This window comes from Phalacrocorax carbo, chromosome 15 (assembly GCF_963921805.1).
Source record: "Phalacrocorax carbo chromosome 15, bPhaCar2.1, whole genome shotgun sequence".
Lineage (NCBI taxonomy): Eukaryota > Metazoa > Chordata > Aves > Suliformes > Phalacrocoracidae > Phalacrocorax > Phalacrocorax carbo.
The window spans coordinates 10,372,801-10,390,386 of NC_087527.1; the positions used below are offsets into that span (position 1 = coordinate 10,372,801).

At 43.2% G+C, this 17,586-nt stretch overlaps 1 protein-coding gene across 2 annotated transcripts in view; it reads right to left on the reverse strand.

The window, feature by feature from the left end:
- SBNO1 (strawberry notch homolog 1) overlaps positions 1-14,679 on the reverse strand; it is a 35,694-nt gene extending 21,015 nt beyond the window's left edge. Inside the window, exons 1-7 of one of the 2 annotated variants that reach the window (XM_064466254.1) lie at positions 14,512-14,679; positions 7,871-8,004; positions 7,097-7,201; positions 5,071-5,380; positions 2,959-3,059; positions 1,684-1,780; positions 423-583 (exon numbers count right to left, since the gene is read on the reverse strand). In XM_064466254.1, the coding sequence (XP_064322324.1) occupies positions 423-583; positions 1,684-1,780; positions 2,959-3,059; positions 5,071-5,380; positions 7,097-7,201; positions 7,871-8,002 (906 nt within the window). In that variant the 5' untranslated portion in view covers positions 8,003-8,004; positions 14,512-14,679. Of the gene's footprint in view, positions 1-422; positions 584-1,683; positions 1,781-2,958; positions 3,060-5,070; positions 5,381-7,096; positions 7,202-7,870; positions 8,005-13,542; positions 13,923-14,511 lie in introns of those variants that run through there. The other variant, XM_064466253.1, reaches the window with a different exon arrangement.
- Between the last annotated feature and the right edge of the window lie 2,907 nt (positions 14,680-17,586).

A 17,586-nucleotide genomic window follows, 5' to 3' on the forward strand; every position in this document is an offset into this window, starting at 1 on the left:
ACAGAGCTGTACACACATCATCTGATGGGTGCCCACTGAAGTTCCATACAGCAGCAAAATAACAACCAGTCACTTTCTCTATCCCTTTCACATGATGCCAGACAGTATTGGCTTTCTTAGCCTGCTGCTTACTGGCTGCAGTAGTCAGCCATTAGTTTTATTTCGCTGAAGTAAGATCTCCTTCATGAGTTTTAGGACGATTTGAGATCAGCATCATGAAAATGGTTTAGACAAAGCTTTCCTAGGTGTATTACCTCACATTTATCTGAACTGAAGCTCACCTGCCACCTCCTAATGCAACTCAAACCTTTAAGCTCTCAGTATTTTATCTCCTTGTAAAACCAACATAGCTGTGCTTGTCAGACAGTAGTTTTCCTTCTTAAATTCTGTTAGCTTTTAAGCTGTACTAGTGTCTAGCATACCTGGGCCGCGTAAGTGATCGCTTCAAGTTGCAAAGCTGACAACCAGCCACTGTCAATTGTTTCTTCCGATATTGATGTCTGGTACCACACATCAGGAGGAGTTACACTGGATAATGAGCTGGTCTCCACCACTGGGTCAGGATGACGAAGACCAATTTTTACTGGTTGAAAAGGGAAGGGGAGGAAGGAAGAAGATGAAAACATAATATGAGTTCTGTTGCTGTAGCACAGGTTATTATATTTACCAAAACAAACTGAAATTGTCCATTGCAAAGGGTGAAGAACAACTACATTTCATTGCAACAGTATGTCAAGTGTTAAACTGCATCATGTACAAAGGAATACGTTAACCTGAATTTATATAACTGCAATCTTAACTTTCTCTTCTCACCACCTTCCCCCAATTTTTATGAAATTCAATAAAATTCAGTCCATAGAAAATTAAAATATTTGTGTACTTGATGTGTTTGAGAAAAAATTTCCTGAACCTTGTCTTCCCAAAAGGCCAGAGGCAGCCTCAAGATGCCAGAATCACAAAAGCAACATTCTTCTATTTATATAGTGCTCTTTTTAAGCAGTACGAGAGGAGAAAAGATTTAGAACAGACATGGTTTAATTGCTGACAGATCTCAGTGACAACAAAAATTAACCATTTAGCTACTAACTCCATGCAAAAGTTTTTGCCTTGCTTTTACAGCAGGTCAGCAGTGTACCTAGGAAACAAGATAACAGTTTTTTGTCACTGATTACAATAAAGAGAAAGGAGAAAAAAAACCGAGAGGACAATTAACAGCAGTAAAAGATTATCTTTTTTTTTTAAGAACAGCTCAAAGTCATCAGTCAGGAACATGCAGGAAGAATGTACTTACGGTAATTTCACACCAAAAGACTCAACCTAGATTAAGTGTAACAGTGACCACTTAATCCCTTTACAAAAGTTTCCTCTGCTGAGGCACAAGGCATCTTAACAGAGGTAAAGCAAAGCCTGATCTTGGTTCATCAGTCATATTTCTGAAACAACTACTGCTCAAAAGATACACCGAAGAACCAATTTTCTATTTAAAAAAAATCTGCATGCCTTCCAAAACAAAGCTATAGAAGAGAAAAATTTCCTAGGAAACCCACACACAAATTCAGGCCCTTTTTACTTGATTCAGACAGTAACCTATCTGGTTTTTGGTGTTAGTAACAACAGGAGAGTGAATATCAGATGAGCTCTCAAAACATGTCAGTCTTGACATAACAAAACTTTAGGTCATACATTTTATTGGCATATATTCAGCGTAAGTTTCTGCATGGCCCATTTCTTCTTCATCTTCTTCCTCAGGTTCTTCCTCTTCTTTTACTGCTGGCACTTTCTAGAATAGAGAAATACCTGCATTAGTCAAACAGCACATTGTTAACACACTGCGTCCTGGCAATTAACATGAGAAATGAAATAAGCACAAACTTGCACTTTAATGTTTTAACACACATACTAGATGAACCTGTGAGCAGCTGGGAAAACTAGACATGGAAATGCAGATTCCTTACACTCTGAACAACCCTTCAAAGACATGAAGTCAGAGAACTTCCTCCTTTGCAAGGAGATTCAAGTACTCCAAACTCTCATAAGCAGAATTTAAAAAGAAACACTCCTTACAGCATTTTAAAATCCAAACTATGACTTGAAGACAACTACCTTCAAAACACAATGGCTAGTTAATAGCAAAACCTAATTTTCAAGTACTCTCATGAAGTCTCCTACAGTTTCATATTCATTACGTGATTTCACAACTTCAGGGAACAGTTATAACAGTCAGTTCTATCCACTGTTCTCTGAAACCTGACAGTTATCAATTTTTTACTATGATCTTGATCAGTGTAAATATATGAATATTTTTAAAGTACTTGCTAGATGACAAATCAAGAGTCTTCCACAAGTACTAATTCAATGTTTAATATAAAAAAAGTAATCTGAAAATCCTTTGGTTCGGTATGCCAGTCACTAAGGAGCACTGTTCATCACAAACTTCAGCCTGGTTCTAGCTATCAGTGAAGATGCTGAAACTCAAGTGTTTACAGCATCACAATATATTTTTATTACATTTATAAAATTGAATGATACTTAATTTACATCTTAAATCAAGCTGCTCAGAAGGTCAGCCACACTAGAGAAAGCCTTCTAGTTTCCCCACCGCTAGTTATACATGAGGATATTTTGGAAGAAAACACCCTAAAACACAGAGCAAGTGATACGCGTAAAAGCTGTAATTGGAGCATACCCTTCTTCATCCACACAATGAGGTTCTGTTAAGGACAGTAATTTCTGGAAATTGACCTTTACTTATAGGTAGCCTGCTCTACACAGCTATTAGTTTTAGTCACCTAACCAAGTATTCATCTAGTGAAGAAACTAACCTTTCGAACAAACAGATGCACTCTGTAATTGTACCACACAAAAGGCATATATGAGTAACTACTGAAACTAGTCACAGGTGGTTGCGGCCTGTAAAATACGCATTCATTTGTCAAATTAACCATTTGTACTACTTACCATAGTAGGTGAAAAACTTCTCATTTTAATATCATTTATCCATATTCTTGCTACCTCTTTTGTGGAAGCCTCCTTCTTCACTGCACCATTGCTTAGATCGGCTACAAAAGAAAAGCCATGTTTTACAGAAATTCCCTCCAAACACTCAGTCAAATTAACATCCTTCTCTATTAACAAGCCGGAAGAGAAGCTTAACATGAAGCATCAGTGTGCTACTGGTCAAGACCACAATCAAGGTTTTTGTCCAAACTAAAAAGTGTCTGAGCAAGGAGTTAAATCCTGAAACTTCCCATGCAATACCACTGCATCTGACAGTTCTGTATTAGTTTCAGTATTTTAAAAAACACCAAAAATATTTTAGACCTTCACCAAATCTATACAAACACTCCATTTTGTGAGCCTTTGAAGTTTAACAACAAGCCTGAAAGCCCAGTGTTTCAACAGAAATGAACTTACCTGGTCTGGTGGCATTTAGCACCTTAGGAGAAACTACAATTATTTCTGTAAAAAAAAGTCAACACTTTGGACTCAATTGTCGAAGGATCCCATTATATACTTTAAAGAGGATCATTTATTAATTTTCCTGTCCTCAGCCACATTTGGAAGCAAGTGGCAATAGGGCTCAGTACAGAACTAAAAAATTTACACAAGGATAGATGTAAAACATCGAAAGCAGCTGTCAAGCTTCCATCATGTTGACAGTCAACACATGTAATAAATTTAGTACGATTGCCCCTAAAAACCAAGACAATTGCCAAAATTTTCCTCATAATTGCACAATTTAACTTTTTAATATTTTCCAATCTGGAACTCCCGCTGCCTGAATTCTATGAAAAGACCGTGTTTCCTTCCAAGAGCTGCTCTGCCCTTGAATTTTTTTTTTTTTTTTTTACAGTATTTGTCAATTTTTAAGCACAAAGAAAGATCCAGAAACACAAGCACATAAGATCAGAAATGCAGTTCTAGAAGTTGCATGCCTCCTTTTCACTTAATACAGAAGCTACACATTCAGCTATTTTCTGCAGCTGTGCCACTACAACAGCTATTGTGTATTGGTGTCACCTGTCACTTACGTGCTTCTGTGAGTTTTCTTTTAGCACAAAGGGGAGAAGTCAGTCCTATAAAATCTCTCCCGCTGCTCTTCCTCCCTCCTTTACCCCCCACCCCACCTTCAGCTGGTGTTTCCAACTTCAATTTTTGTCAACTACTCTGTAACAGAACACAATGAAAGAAGTAGGCACATTCTTTTTATTTCAGTTCTGACAGCTTCGTTTATGGTGCACTCTATCTGCATGTGAAAAAACAGGTTACTTCCAACCCCGCCTATTAAAAATCAGTAAACCTTATTTCAGAGACATTGAAAAAGATAGTAATCTAGAAAAAGCCTGCATACCTTTCAGAAAAATCAGCAACAGAGATTGTTGAACTCAGCTAGTCTGATCTTAACCCCATGCTAAAACTAGAACAGCTTAAAAGAATCAAATTGTAAGAATACACACACGCAGCTTCTCCCTTGAACTGAGCTGACTGTTTAAGTTGTCCACATATCAGAAATGACATACAAGAAAAAGGTTATGAAAGGAATCACAAAATGAAAATTTGGAGTGTGGTATTGAAATACTTGAAGCAGAGATGTTCTTTCCTAGGAGATGCTTTACAGAAACACCCTATCATAGGAGTACTAGCAGGTACCACAATCTAGTTTGGAAGATGCCAAAAACACGCAAAATTACTCATTTGTCATAGTTCCACAGCAAGTATACAGCAGAACAGAAACTACTGTAAACTCAAGTAAGATAACTAAATCAACCTCAGTAATGTTCCTGAATTAATTTTACCAATTTGCCAGCTGCAATCTAAAATGTATTTTTCCTCATTCCTTGCAGTAAATCAAGACCTTAATTTTTTTAAAGCCTGTTATTTCTTATTACTTCACCCTGAACTGTAACACCATTAAAGTTAGAATAGAATCTATCAGGTTGCCTGGACCATTTCATTTTACTGTGATATTCTACTCATCAATGAAAACACAAGATGTGCAAAGATCTTAACATTGTATTATTTCACTATTTGTCTAAAGTACCATAATTATGAAGAAAAAAGAAAACTCACTTGCTGCTGTTGCTACTGGTTGGGCAATATTAGGAGGTGGCTTCAATTTCATGAGTTCATTAAGACTATTATTCTTCAGCAGATCTTTCAACTGAATCTGGTCCTTTGAAGGTGTAGTGGTCAAGGCATTGCGTACTGCTGGTGCTGCAACCGAGGGTCGAGTAGTTGTGCTGGTCTGAATGATTTTTGCTACAGTGATAGTCTGCCTCGTAGTTGTAACAGGTGTTGTTTTTGTCATCACTATTGTAGTCCCCAAAGTTGGAAGCTGATTTATTTGATTCAGCACAAAGGTTGTGGTGGATGGTGGTTGCTAGCAACAGAGAACCAGGGAAATTTTCAGAAGACAGTGAAAAAAAGCAGACTTTATTAGCCTTTCATTTAGAGCACAGAAGTCACCAGTTTCTAAAATACTCTTGTAATATGAAATGCCTTCACATAACATGTTGAAGATGCTGGAGTAATTATCTTGTGGTGCAGCCTGAGCAAGAAGTGTCAATTTATCAATATATTACATACATATTTTTCAACAGTATTTAAAAATTTTATTTTAATGTAAGGGAAAAGAAATAAAGACTAGGATGAAGGATTCATCACGTAGGCACAAAACATGACCACTACAGGTAGAAGAACCCTTAGCTGAAGAGAATTTCCAATAAATAACATAGCTGCACAACTGTCAGAGTAAATAGCTTGGATTACTTAAGGTATATGTGCAGCCTTTTTCAGACACACTGTGCCACATCCACCTTCCTGCAGATCTGCTTTTTATATTTTCATTTCAGGTGCAATCACCAGACTATGGTGATCAGAATTATCTGCAGTGGTACACAGGTCAGGTCTAGAAAACAAGTTTACACGATCTCCCTAACCCCAGAATTTGCATGCAGGGCAGGTAAAAGGCACATGGGACACCTCAAAATGTTTTTCTACGTACTGCTTTGTCCTCCGTTGTGTTCCTTACGGAAATCGTATCAACCCACTGGTATGCTAAGCTTTCACAGTCTCAGCAGAACTGAGACAGTGGCCAGCTGGCATTTTAAAGTCCCACCTCTTCTGTTGCATTTTACTAATATGCTACATTGGGTTTACGTGGCAAGATTTTTTGGGTGGGGGTCTACAGGGGTGGCTTCTGTGACATCAGAAGCTTCCCCCACACCTGATACAGCCAGTTCTACCCTGCTCCTGACAGACCTGCTGCTGGCCAAGGCTGAACCAATCTGCAATGTTGGTAGTGCCTCTGGCATAACATATTTAAGAAGGGGTAAAAACTGCTGTGCAATCAGCACCTGGGAGACAGGAGTGAGAATATGCGAAACAACCCTGCAGACACCAAGGTCAGTGAAGGAGGGGAAGGATATGGCCTACGCACCAGAGCAGAGATTCCCCTGCAGCCCCTGGTGAAGACCATGGTGAGGCAGGCTGTGCCCCTGCAGCCCATATAGGTTAACAGTGGAGCAGATATCCACCTGCGGCCCATGGAGGACTCCACACCAGAGCAGGTGGACAAGCCCGAAGGACACTGTGACCCTGTAGAGGGCAGCCCATGCTGCAACAGGTTTCCCAGCAGGACCTGTGGCCTTGCAGGGGACCCACTCTGGAGCAGTTTGCGAAGAACTGAAGCCCCTGGGAAGGGCCCAGGTTGGAAAAGTTTGTGAAGGAGCTGCTGGAGCAGGGGAAGAGGAAGGAGTGGCAGCGGCAATGTGTTATCATGTCGGGAGTGAAGCTGAGCCCAGGAAGAAGGGGTAGGGGGAAGGTCTTTTTAGATCTGCTTTTATTTCTCATTTTCCTACTCCATTGTTAATTGGCAATAAATTAATTTCCCCAAGTTGAGTCTGTTTTGCATGTGACAGTAACCGCTTATCTCCCCATCCTTATCTCAACCTATGACCCTTCCATCCTACTTTTTTTCTCCCCCCTTCCAGACAAGGAAGGGGAGTGACAGAGCGGCTTAGTGGGCACCTGGTCTCCAGCCAAGATTAACCCACCACACAGACACATAAAAAAGTCCTGAAGTGTCAGTTCTTACCCGAACATTTAATAGGGCTGGATTTGATACAGTCTCTGGTTCTTGTTTCACAGCAGCTGTGGCCTCAGTCTCCAAGCCTAGTTCTAACGCACTAAGTGGCACCGACTGCAGAGGAAAGAAAGCACGCATGAGGAAACACTCACATTAGCAGGGAAAAAAGCCTTAAAACTAAATATCCACCCACAAAATGGGGTGGAGAAGTTATTGGGGAAGTTCTTAACTGTGCTTTTTAACAAAGGTTTCACTGAAAATAAAGGTCAGCAAATGGCTGATTTCACATTCAAAGAAGTTAAACATACAACACCTAGTTAGTTAACTGTGGTGAAAATGTAATTAGTTTTGTGATGTCACTGTTCAACATGCCACTCTTCCCAATCTATGTCTGAAATGGTTATGTTCTTGCAGACTGACAGCTGTCATGGAGCTCAAACACCGTATTATATTACACTTCTTGCATGTTTTACAGGAGAGCAGCTAGACTCCAGTGATACTAGAGTTCTCCATGGATATGCGGCAGCACAGCCATCTAATGTCCAGAAACGTATTTATGTTTATGTTTATATTGACCTCAATAGTGTATTTTAGATTGCTTTTTTTGTATAAAAGTTTAAAATTAATTAGCAAATAGTTTTCTAAACTCAGTACTATGAAGTAAGAAATTTATGAGAACTCCACATTCTTTAACCGTTTGCTAGGGACACCATGCCCCCCTCCACAACACATCAAGTACAAGCTCTTATGTTCCCTAGCAAATGACTATGTTCTTGTTTTAACCTGCTGAACAGCTGGAGTTGGTGTTGGATTTGCAAGAACCACGTCCGGCGAGTCAATATCAAATAGATCATTTGGACTGATTCCACTCTCACTCAAAGCAGCAAGCAACAGGTCTTGTCCTGGCTCCACCATCTCTAAAAAATTAGAACCGTAAATACAAGTTACAGTTTTGATTTATTTTGTGCACACATACACACTCATATTTAAAGTTTCTTTTCCTGGATTTAAGGGCATACACGATGCAGTCTCTTGTATACATTGAGTTTCACTTTCTAGATTTGCTCTGGCTCTTTTGTTCATTTGTAGATTTTTTTCCTCTCTTGTTTTTTAAAATCTTCTCAATATACCCACCACATTTCAAGGCGAGAAGAATGAAATAGTTTACTACACAAAATGCTATCACACCCATAAACTTAAAGAAAAAATATGCCTTTTCTAGTCTTCATTGTGCTACATTTTTCAGCATTACCAGAAACACCAAGAGGCAGAAATGGCGAGACTGAATTATGCTCATGATACATCTTTGTCAGTGAAGCCCACTGCACGAGGAAGGCACAATTAAAACTCATTTAGTTGATCCTGTAACAATAAGTTAGCAATAAAAAGCTTATAAGGAAAGCTTTTATTTCTTGCTTGCCATTACATTAGGTACTAACTCATTCATTGGAGAAATTTTGTTTTGCATAGTGGAAAGAACAAACATTCCACCATTATCATATGTTAACTAATTATTAAATAGGACACTAACATCAGGGCAGACTTTTATGAGTAGGACAAGCAAAATTAATTTCAAAAAGCTATTCTAGACAGTTTTAAAAAGTTATTAAAAAAGCCAAATCCTCTATGTTTTAAGATGAAGACGGAAGTGAATACATTTTCCTTCCTTAAGAAGGAAGCCCATTCACCCTAGTACTAAGACAAAAATTGAATGAGTCCACATAACTTTGGCTGTTGCATATATGTTCTAAGGTACACCCCAAGCAGTAATTCATCTCACTTATTTTCCACACAGCCCCCTGTAACACCCACTGGTAACAAGCATCAAAAACTAACAAAGCTGAACACCTACCCTAAAGCAGGTGAGAGGACAAAAATATTTATTGGCATTTTAGATATACTGATTCACAGACTCTGAAACAGCATTCGCTTGCTTAGCCTTCTCAACATGTACAGCTAAGCCACATCCAGCTGGTTGGTCACACACGTTACTTAGCACGTTTGGCAGAACAGGTAATTCTTGTAACAAATACAGCCTTGGGCACTTAATTCTCATTATTCCTAGTTTTAGTCTGTCCAATAGCAGGGAGAGACCTTCTTCTAGTGGACTAATACTGAGATGCTGGCACAACTGAAGTAGCGGATATAAGGTACTGGGACAAGGGAAAAACATACTTTAAGCACCAAAGACTGTACTACCCGAAAGAATACCAAAGCAACAAAAAAGAACTGGTGGGACTGCTACAGACCACACACAATCCATTTAAACACCACTTGCTGTGTCAGAACTAGACTTTTTAAAAAAAAAAAAAAGGCATTTGAGGTGATCAGATAAATTGGCAGAGTGGCCTAGTTTGTAGTTATCAGGTACAGAAGATACTAAGAAATATTAAGACATCTAGCAGATTTAATTAACATGGCAGCTCCTTCAAAGGATGCCACCTCCCACTAATCTGTCTCCTAGAACCCTGAATGGGTCAAGAAAAATGAGTAACAACTGACTGCTAGCTCTACCTTTCAGAAGAATTAAACCTCCGGTCTCAGAAAAGGGGACTACACATATATATTAACTAGGTAGGATAAATCCTTAGTTTTTAACAAACTGAAATACTAACAGTAATCATCATATCCAAGTTTAGAAGCTTACAGCATTATTTACTAATTAGAAACAGGTGAGAGGAGAAAGATCAAGTCTGCAAACAAAGTTCTAGTTTGAGTATTTTTGGTGTTAGGAACTTCAGAGCAGCCACTGAAGGCTAATTTCCACAGAAGGGGAGTTAACATGGGTAACCCTGTCAAACCAGCAGCTCCGAAAGTCTTTACAACCATAACTTTACAGTATCAATTTGGGAAGAGGGCATAAGCACTCTTCCACACAGAGCAATGCCTTTGATTAACATGGTTAAAAAAACGTACATGTCTACGTGTACAAAGGAAGTGTCAGTTACATCATTATTTAGTCTGCATGTAGTTTTGATCATACCATCTCTAAAAAGGTACAACAAAGACTTGCTTGAGAGATAAGCAGCGACACTGAATCGAAGCATGTAAAGTCAAAAGCTTGGGGCTGTATACTTAAAAGAGAACTAGGGCAAAAAATTATTCAAGATAACTTCTAGCCTAATCTTGCAGCATATGAAGGAAAGGCCTTTCTATGAAGTGGAGACTCAAAGCAAAACCAAGGCTAGAGAAAACCTCAAATATGCCAGCATAACACAAAACACACATCTACCCCAACCATCCTAAAACAGTGCCACAACCTATCAAGTCTGTTTCAAGTCAAGTTTAAGACATCCACAATGACGCTGAACTCTACCTTTTTAAACTTTAAAAACACGATGACTTGGATATCTTAAGACAGTCTCACAGAGTTTAGAAAAAAAAAAAACAAAACACATCCATAGCAGTAATTCTTCAATTGCTTACTTCAAAGTTTTCACTAGATCACTAGTGATAGAAACTAATATAGCAATTCCTACAATTCCAGAATAAGTAACTTCAGTTTAGAAGCACCCCTTTCTTAGCAAGGCTGTTTTCACATAAGAAATCCCCCAGCTGCATGTCTCACGACCCCAAATTTAACAGTCTTAAAAATTAGCGGTTGCTAACAATCCAGCAAAAAGCCAAGTAAAACAACAGCAATTGTTTGTCTGTCAGACAGTCTGGACAATTAAAGTTTGACTAGTTTCACTTATTTTGTTTCTGTACACTAGGAACAAAGCTGCATTGTTTGAAACTTGAACAAAAGGAATTCTGAACTTCTAGAATTTTTACATTAAAATCATTGAATACTTAACACCAATTTTAGGCTTTGTAAAACTTCCATGCGCCACTGCTGCCTTCTGTCCCCCCCCCCCCCAGTTTCTCCTTCCCCCCATATAGTTTCCATTTAGTAAGGAAAATAAATGAGAGAAAAACAAACCAAGAGAAGCTGCATCACGATAGTTTATTTTTTGTGACATTCACTAGTCAAGTCTAAAATGTTATCAAGCTGAAACAGCTCTTAACAAGGTAGGAGGCTCCTTAGTTAACGTAAATGAAAGCAACTTTATCAAGCTCTGCAGCTCAGCTTTGGCAATACTATATAAGGACCGGTTTGCCACATCTTAAAAGTCCCCAAAAGAAAATACTTTTTTTTATAAGTTGTGAATATTACAAGCTGTTCCCTGAGCATTTCACCAGTTGAAGAACTGTTCTGAGCGTGCAGAATCTTGCAGATAAGGTTGTCTATGTTTAGTCAGACTGTCCAATGTCACTGAGCAAGAATAAACCTGTTTTATAAATATATTTAGTTTTATCTAATTTCAACAGTAGTAGTATATGTATTTTCTTTGCATTAAGAAAAAAATATAAACTACTGCCATTCCAAGAAGAGCTATCAAAACACACCAAGCATTTTGTAAGGTGCTCTTCTGCTGAAGAGTATAGCCTACAACTTTGATAAAAAGACAGTTTTGCTACCACTGCACATTTATGTAAATAACTTTCAATTTAAAGATACAAAACCAGAATGCCATGTTTAATATTGTGACATGTCTCCATGCCAACCTGGCTCTATCCCTCCCTCCATTTTAGCTTTGGTACAAAGAAACAAAACATATTCTAAAACACTTCAAGCAACCTGCTCTCCATTTCCCCTAAGAAAAATAATGGTAGAATCCTGAACAATGAGAAGGCTTTTGATGCTTAGGTCTGTGAGTTACACACTGTACTTATTTAAAAGTCACAGTGAACTATAGTATCGTAACTTAGCCCAAACCAAACATCACAGTCAACTAGGCACAGCTATTTGCAAACCCTTCAGACATCTGGCCTCTGTGGTGTACTCAACCTGCAAACTTAGGTTTTACGCTTGGCATAGGACGCTAGTGTCATTAAGCAACTCTTGTTCTCCTTTTATTGGAAGGGTTTTTCCCACTGGCTTTGAGGAATACATGTCGCTTGAACTATACTGGAAGCCATTTAAAATATCACAGAAATTCTGAAGTTGTAGAGAAAAGACAGATACATCCCCCAAATTCTCTTGTTCTCTGGCCGTCTAAACTGTGAGCTATTATCAACCTAAAAATGTCACACTGCCATTTGCAGCTTCTCACAACAGAGGTGTAAGGGCTGCTGACCCCCAGTCTCACACACCAGGATTCTCTGGATATCCAGATGGGTAACCCAGGTGACCCATCCAGACGACATCAGCATCCAGAGCCGCCCATCTCACAGCTTTTGGCTCCAGAAGGCAACTTGGGTAATAACAAAAGAAAAAACCCAACCAGCTAATCCCTTCTGGTCCTTTCCAAGTCACCACCCAATCAAAGAGTAAAACACTAATTACTGAACTTGCTCATCCTTACATGCTTTAACCTTAAGACTAGTAGTTAACATTGCATTTAAATGTACAAAATTTACTTTTGATTTTTGTGAAAATGATTCCTATCTGTAAAAAACACAGCAGTTTTTCAAATGCTGGTTACCTCTCTAGAGTCAAAGCTTGTAAGGACTTGAGGTACAGTTCAGGATACTGTGGGATTCAAATCTGCCTCAAAGTTCTATCATGACTGTTTTACAAAATTTACAGTATTCAGGATACACAGCCTAAAAATATGAAATTCAGAAGTTGTTAAACAATGCAGTGATTTAGCATGAAATCAGCTTTCACACGAACTGGTTGGAGATGATAATTTAGCCAGTAGTGAAAGTTTTAAGGAGTAAAAACCCGGAAGAGTTAAGAACAGTATCTGAGCATTGAACCCTTCCTTAGTTTTGGCCTGGCTGTCAGTTCTAGGTGTATCTCAAGGCAGAAAAAGTGCACTAGCCATATCCGCTACCTACTTCAAGGGCTTTTAGAGTAGCTATCAGCCAGTTTTGACACCAAAGAACTTGTCTGGACAACAAGACAAACTGCCCACATTTTATTTTTAAAGACTAAGATTGCATTCAAACCTACCATATCACACTGGTAAGGAAAATAGAAAAAAAAAATTCAAATTCCATGCTGTTACACAACTTCTGCCATAGTAAATTCTTTACATCATGGAGTTTTTCAATTTAGGGTGGAAAAAAAAGTTTGCAAAACGTTCATGTATGTACTTAGAACATTTTAATCCAGAGGCAACCTGCACTCTAAAGCCAAACAGTCTATCACTGAATTCTTAACTATAGAGCAAGGAAAAAAAATTTAGCATGAACAAACAACATAATCTAAAGTTATTTAATATGTCAATTCTACCTTTTTTTAAAAAGCGTTTAAACAATCGGCCTCATCTTTAACAGGTATCAAACATGCCTATGAGTAGCTAGTAAAAAGCACAAGAGTTCTAATTTGTACCCTCAAACACAGCGTGGAACATGGTCGGCTAAAAATAATAATGAAACAAGCAAAAAAAAAAATACAAGAGAAACCCACAAGGCCTCTTCCCCTTCAGACCGTCGGGGCATTTTTATGTTAACCAATTACTCACCCTGGCAACCTCTGTTTGAGGTGCGCTCCTTGGGAGTCTCCAGACTTTGGGGCCGGGTCAGTCGCTGCAGGGCTCTGTCCCCAACCCGCCCACCGCCCGGGAGCTGCAGGGCCCCACCGGGTGGGGCCCCACGAGGGGGTCCCTGCTTCCCAGCCCCGCCACCGGCCCCGCCAACACGTGTTCCCGACATAAACTTCCGGGTTGGGCGAGAATTGGCTGCGTAATTGTGTCCCATGCGCGACTTTTTGTTTTCAGCCCTTCATCCCTTTAAAGACCCCTCCAACAGCAGAAGGGCCCCGGGGCAGGGCGGAAGGTCGCGCCTCACGGCGGCCTCCGGAGCCACTCAAGCACCATAAATCACCCCCACACACACACTCCCCCCACCACCTCGTTTCACCGGAGCGGCTCCATTTCAAACCCTAACAATTAACCCTGCCGCGGAAAGAGCGCATAAAGGCGAGGGGCGCGGGCCCGGCTGGCGGACACCGCCGTCCCGGTGCCATTTTGCCCGAGCAGGGAGGTGGGAAGGCGGCCGGCCCCACCGCCGCCCCCCGCCCCCGCCAGCCGCTCCCCAACCCCTTCCCCGGAGCCAGGGGCTCCACCGCCGGCCCCTCCGCCCCCGCGCGCCCTCCAGCACAAAGTTTGCCCGACTCCTGGGGCCAGTGGCAGCTCCGCCGAGGCGGCGGCGCCCTCCCCCGCACGCCGCGCCGCCCCCGCCTCACCGGGGACCCCCGGCGGGGACGGCCAGCGCAGCCCGCCCCGGGCTGAGGGAGAGACGAACCTCGCCGCCGCAACGACAGCCTCTTCCCTCGGACAACCCCCGCGGCTGGCCGCGCCGCCCGGTGCGCGGCGGTGGGGACTGAGGGGAGGGGACCCCCAGGGGCGCCGCGGCGGGCCCCACCGGCCACGGAGCGCCCCGAGGCGGCCAAGCGGGCCCACGGCTGGGTGAAAGGGTGGAGCAGGACTCACTCTCTCACGCTCTCGGTCCTTCCGCGGCCGGTCCTGGAAGTCTCCGCCACTGGCCCCGCCGCCCGCCGCTTTCTAACTCACGGCCGCCATCTTTGCCCTCCCTCCCCTCTCACAGGGAGGGGGAGGGGAGGGGGGCTGGGGCCGCCCGCCGCGCCGCACCACGTGACCTCCGCCGCACCTCCCCCCCGCCCGACGCGCCGCGCCCTCCCCACGTGACACCGGCCGCCGCCCGCCGCTGGCGCGCGCTCCGCGCCACGTGACCCGCCCCCCCCCCGCCCCGGCCTCTAGTCATGTGGCCGGCCGCCGCCGCTGTCTCGCGCCCATCCCCCCCACCCCTGTCGCCGCCGCCACCGCTCCCGGCGCCCCCCGTCACGTGACATGGCGCTCCTCGTCCCTCCCGGTCTCAGCGGCAGGGGAAGCCGGCAAGCTCCCCAAAAAAACCCAAAAGAACAAAAAACCCGGGATCTCCAGCGTCCTCAAAAAGCGACGTCCCCGCGGGTCGGCGCATCCCGAGGGTGGCGACCGGAGTCGAGATGGGTGGCCTGGGCCCGGTTCCCGGTGGGTGGGGGAGGGGAAGGCGGAGGCGAACGGCTGCAAGCGGTCACGTGATCCCGGCCCTTCCAAAATGGCGCTGCCGCGAGGACGCGAGAGGCGGTGTTCTCGCGAGATCCAGCGGTGTCGCGAGACCTGGCTCTCCTCAAGGCGTCGGGCGGGGGGGGAAGAAGGGGGCCCGAGGCGGGGGCGCCGCAGCCGTGACGCTAGGCGCGGCCACTGCGCAGGCGCGGCTTCGGTCCGCGCGGAGGGGGGTGGGTGTGCGGCGTGTTCGTGCGCATGCGCGTTGCGTAGCTGTGTGAGGCGGCGCCGGCGGCAGTTGGGAGTGGGGCTGGGCTGGGCTGAGTTTAGCTTAGCTGAGCTTGGCTGGGCGCGGTGTTTGGCCTCCGGGGGCTGCGGCCTGAGGAGGAATTACCTTGTCTCAGCTTTCCGCCCCCTCCCGCTCGTACTCCCGCTGGTAAAGGCGCTTCCCTTCAGGCGGCCCCTCGCTTCCATCCCGCTGCGGTTTGCACGGGTGTTCCTGTGGAGCTGGGCCCGGGCGCCTCCCTGTGTGAGCACGCTGAGGTGGCTTTGTAGGGCCCCGAGTGCTCGGGCGCGGTCGGTGCTACCTCGTCCTGGAGATGTGTGCGGCCGCGGTCCGTGGCCTCATAGTCTCGCGGCTCCGGTGTTGCCTTCACAGGAGCTTCCAGGACTCCCCTGGGAGAATGAGGGGTGACAGGGCAGTGATGTGCGGAGGGCCGTTCCTGCTGCTGAGCAGCCTGGTGTGTCACACCTGTGGCACATGAGTTTTTCCCTCACAAATATCCTGCAAACTGCTAATGTGAAGTTTTCTGCTGTAAAGAGCTGACTGTGCTTGAAAACCTGATGACTAGTCATGGTAATTTTTACATTTGGAGAGATCCCTTCAGCACTCAAGGGCCTCTGGCAAGTTATTGCAAAAGGAGATGGTCTTCAATTGAAATGTTTTCCCAGCTGTGTAAGAATAGGAAAATTTTTAAGAACTCTTGTTAAAGTTGAAGCAGACATTAAAAAAGTGTGGGCGGTCATTAAGACTGCTTAAAATGTTCAGTACTGCACATTTAATTTTATACATGTTTACTTATCATTAGATGAATTTAACAAGGATTAAAATAACCGATAAAGGATTAGACAGATGTAGGCTAAACTATTTAAAGACAAAAGCAACGTTAATTAAACTGACTTAAGTAATTCGGATTAATCAGTGACGCTTCAGATGCTAAAGAGAAAAAGATGACAGAAGTCTGGCTGGAGATGAGAAGAACAATTTAAATGGCAGCTCAGATCTTGATGATTGCCCACTATGCGCTTCCAGTGAAGGCACAATGAAGTACAGTTCACGTGTGGTGTAGCTAATGTTAAATGCACCTAAGCAGCTCCCTACAATCATGACAAGAAAGTGATGTTTTTGATGCCTTAAGTCGAAACGATAGCTGTCAGGCCTGCAAGCAGAATTTATGATCATCCTCGACTGGGAGAGGTGAGTGATCCCACCGATGGCAATGATTCTTCTGACCGGCGTGAAATTAGCACACGCGGAATTATCTGCAGAACGCTGTTTCCCCAGATTTTTGCGTGTAACATAAGGATCTCACTGAATGCACTTTGTGTCAGAGATGCTCTTTTATCATTGGTAGATACTATTCCAAATGCAATTATATTTTATAATCTTTGAAACATAGTTAGCACCTACTGGCATTTTGCTGTATGTCTTTATAAAATAATATTGCTTAATGTAACATTATAAGTTACCCTTATGGTGTTGTTTTTACTTGCTTTCTAACGGAGGGGTACAGGGCTTGGCCAAATTGTTGGTTGAGGGCTGAAGCACAAATTGTCAGGATTTCATCTTGTGAACAAGAAATTTGTATAAATGTTGTTATATTTATTTATTTGCAAATATGACAGGTACCGCGTGAGTGAGAACTACAGCAAGAACTTGCTCCCAGGTGGAAATATTTCGCAAGTGTGTCTTGTTGGTATATTTGAAAGAAATTGAACTTTTGAATTCAAAGCTTTTTTTTTTTTAACTGGGTCAAGTGTTAATTTAGACTGAAGGTATTTACTCTGAAGATTTTCTTTCCTCCCTGAGCAAATCCCAACACTTTGCTCATTAATATGTCTTCCCTCCCCCAAATAATTTCACATTTCTGGGTGAAAACGGCGCTCTCCTGAGCTGCCCTTACAGTACCGCGGGAGATGATATCTAGGTCACTGGGTTTTAAAGCCGGTGCCAGCGGGAGCCAAGCTGCTCCCTCGGTAGCACGAGCACTCGGCCGCACTTTCCCACGCGCTGTGTATTCTGCGCCACCGTCACGGGTGGTTGCAGACAGACGCGTCCTCTTTGGGGCTGTAGCTTTGTGTGTGATAGCATTTTAACTTCCCCTCGGTGCGTGCGTTTGGCCGTAACTCCCCGAGGGAAGCCAGCATATTCTGCTAATTCGCACCGTGATCCCGCCGTGCTGGTAGGCGGGCCCAGTGAGAGATGACATTGTTTTCTTTGTC